General features: G+C 34.3%; 1 protein-coding gene across 1 annotated transcript in view; it reads left to right on the plus strand.

Annotated features, from left to right (window-relative positions):
- Nucleotides 1-2023: 2023 nt before the first annotated feature.
- The window catches only part of LOC103589507, a 136522-nt gene continuing 135844 nt past the window's right edge, over nucleotides 2024-2701 (plus strand). The window contains 2 exon segments of the mRNA XM_008571516.1: nucleotides 2024-2050; nucleotides 2052-2384. Of these exon segments, the coding sequence (XP_008569738.1) occupies nucleotides 2024-2050; nucleotides 2052-2384 (360 nt within the window).

Here is a 2701-nt window from a genome sequence, read left to right on the forward strand (position 1 = left end):
TTATCTCTTTAGAATCAACATCCCAAAAGATATCCTCCCTCTTCCCAATAAGTCTGAACTGTCTTGTTTCAAGGATTTATAGTTAGACTCAAGGTAGGATCATTTTTCTACTAGAAGAGTATCATTTTTGTAGAAGGATTTTGACCATATTTTGAAAAGTGTGCTACAGATTGATATTGTTTCCCCCAAATTCAAGTGTTAAAGATCTAATCCCAGTCTAACTGTATTTGGAGACAGGACGTTTAGGAGATAATTAAGATTAAATAAGGTAACAGTGGTGGGGTTTTAATCCAGTAGGATTGGTAGCTTTATAAAAAGAGGAAAAATGAAATTACTGTCTTTCTACATACACACCAAGGAAAGGCCACGTGAGGACACGGGGAGAAGGTGGCCAACAGCAAGCTAGGAAGAGAGCCCTCACCAGAAACCACACCCTGCTAGACCTTTACGGTGGACTTTCTAGCCACCAGAACTGTCAGAAAATAGGTTTCTGTTGTTTAAGCCACGCATTTTATAGTATTTATTAGAGCAGCCCAAGCTGACTGAGAAAGACAGTATATTTTACAGAACTGGAACACTGCAGTTGGAGACAAAAAAACCTGTGTTTTAGCCCCAACTCTGCCACTTAAAAGGTTTGTGAACATGTCCAAATTACTTCTCCTCAATGATACTCAGTCCCCTCCTCAGTAAAATCTTGTTGGTAATCTTGAGGGTAATCTTGGATGAAATGGGACAATGGAGGCAAAAATGATTTCAAAACTATGAAACCCTGTGCAGAAATAAAGCATTCCTTTTAACCTCAAAATTAATGTTGGAAGAGATGGTGCCTATTTCTTATATGAGATAAATGAAAATAAATTCTAAATATAATATTTAAATATAAATAATCTATATTTTCAGAAATGCGTTATTTTCAAGAACCAGTTTTCCAGCTTGTGAAAAAAATTCAATCTATTCTTCATTGTTTTAAGTGAAATCATGAAAATTATTATAAACATATAAAATGAACCATTGTGAAATATGAAATACTAGGCTACGTAGGCTTGCTATATGGTAACAATTCTTGTACATATAGTGTATGAAAAATATATTGTGAGTTCAAGCTTTTTTTCAAATAATTCAACAATTTGAAAGTTATAGTGTGTTCTATTATAATGAGTATTTTCTAATTTTTAGACGACTGAGTGTAACATTATGTAGCCAAATGCTGTGCCTGGCCAAAGGAAGCAAAAATATATCATCAGATATTCAAGGAGTGAGAAAACATTGTGTCCAATCTTAATGAGGTTTCAGTACACAAAGATAAGAAATGGAATAAAAGAGTAAGCAAATCTAAAAATGAGAATATTGGAAACAAAGGGACTTTAGTGAAATTAACAGTTACATATATAGATTGTCTACATATCTATTTCAATGAGTAGACAACATTGAATACATGGTAAAATGGTACTTGAAGTAGAAGTTATGTATCATAAAAATTAAATAAAAATAATAATCGTGATCTATAACCATCGATGATATTGTTAAAAATTTACTGATCTGAGGCAGAAGAAGTAAAAACTTACTAATTTTCACAGCCGGCATAAGGAGAATTTCAAGGTTATTTGAATTAAAACCATGATAATTATTTGCCAAATTTTAATAAAAACTTAAAGCAAAGAAAACACACTTTTTGAGCCAAATGAGAAAATAAAACTACATTCAACTATATTCAATTTATAGTGTAAAACGGGGATATAAAATATGCAAAGTTAAAGAATATGAAAATTTTAATGAACGTTATTCTTAAAGGTATTTTAAAGTACAAATTAAAAAAATAAATGTAACTGAAAGAATGCAGAAGAACAAAATAAAATGATATGTGGCAATACAAACATCAGACAAAATAGAATTCAAGGTCAAAAATCATGAAAAGGTACAAAATGCTTTACGTTTGATAAAAGGTGCCATTCACTTTTAGGCAGTTCTTGTAATACTTAAGAATTTTCAGCTGTTCTGGGGACAGCATCTAGAGGCACTCAGAATGGCCCAGCGTCTGACACACCATCGTAGGCAGGCTTTCCTACAATACCGCCTCCAACAAAACTGGACTGTCCCGGACCCCTGGTAACAGAACTGTTTACCTTTATACCAAGAAGGTTGGGAAAGCACTGAAATCTGCATGTAGTGTGTGTCCAGGCAGACTTCCAGTGGTTCATGTTGTGAGACCTCAAGTTCTTATGAGGTTGCCTACAATGAAAAAAACATGTTATGGCGGCTCCATGTGTGCTAACTGTGTCTGTGACAGGGTCAAGCGTGCTTTCCTTACTGAGGAGCAGGCAGTCATTGTGAAAGCATTGACGGCACAAGCACAGAGTCCGAAAGCTAAATTTAAAAATAAAGCTGTTTTGAGTAATAAAAAAAAATCAAAAGGCAAAAAAAAAAAAAGTTCACATAAAAAAATGCCAACTAATTATATAAATTAAAAGCTACAGAAATGCAAAGAGATGGGGCTGGCCCGTGGCTCACTCGGGAGAGTGCGGTGCTGATAACACCAAAGCCCCGGGTTCGGATCCCACATAGGGATGGCCGGTTCGCTCACTGGCTGAGCGTGGTGCTGACAACACCAAGTCAAGGGTTAAGATCCCCTTACCGGTCATATTTATAAAAAAAAAAAAAAAAAAAAAAAAAAAAAAAAAAAAAAAAAAAAAAAAAAAAAAAA

The sequence above is a fragment of the Galeopterus variegatus genome, unplaced genomic scaffold (assembly GCF_000696425.1).
Source record: "Galeopterus variegatus unplaced genomic scaffold, G_variegatus-3.0.2 Scaffold41, whole genome shotgun sequence".
NCBI classification, from domain to species: Eukaryota; Metazoa; Chordata; class Mammalia; order Dermoptera; family Cynocephalidae; genus Galeopterus; species Galeopterus variegatus.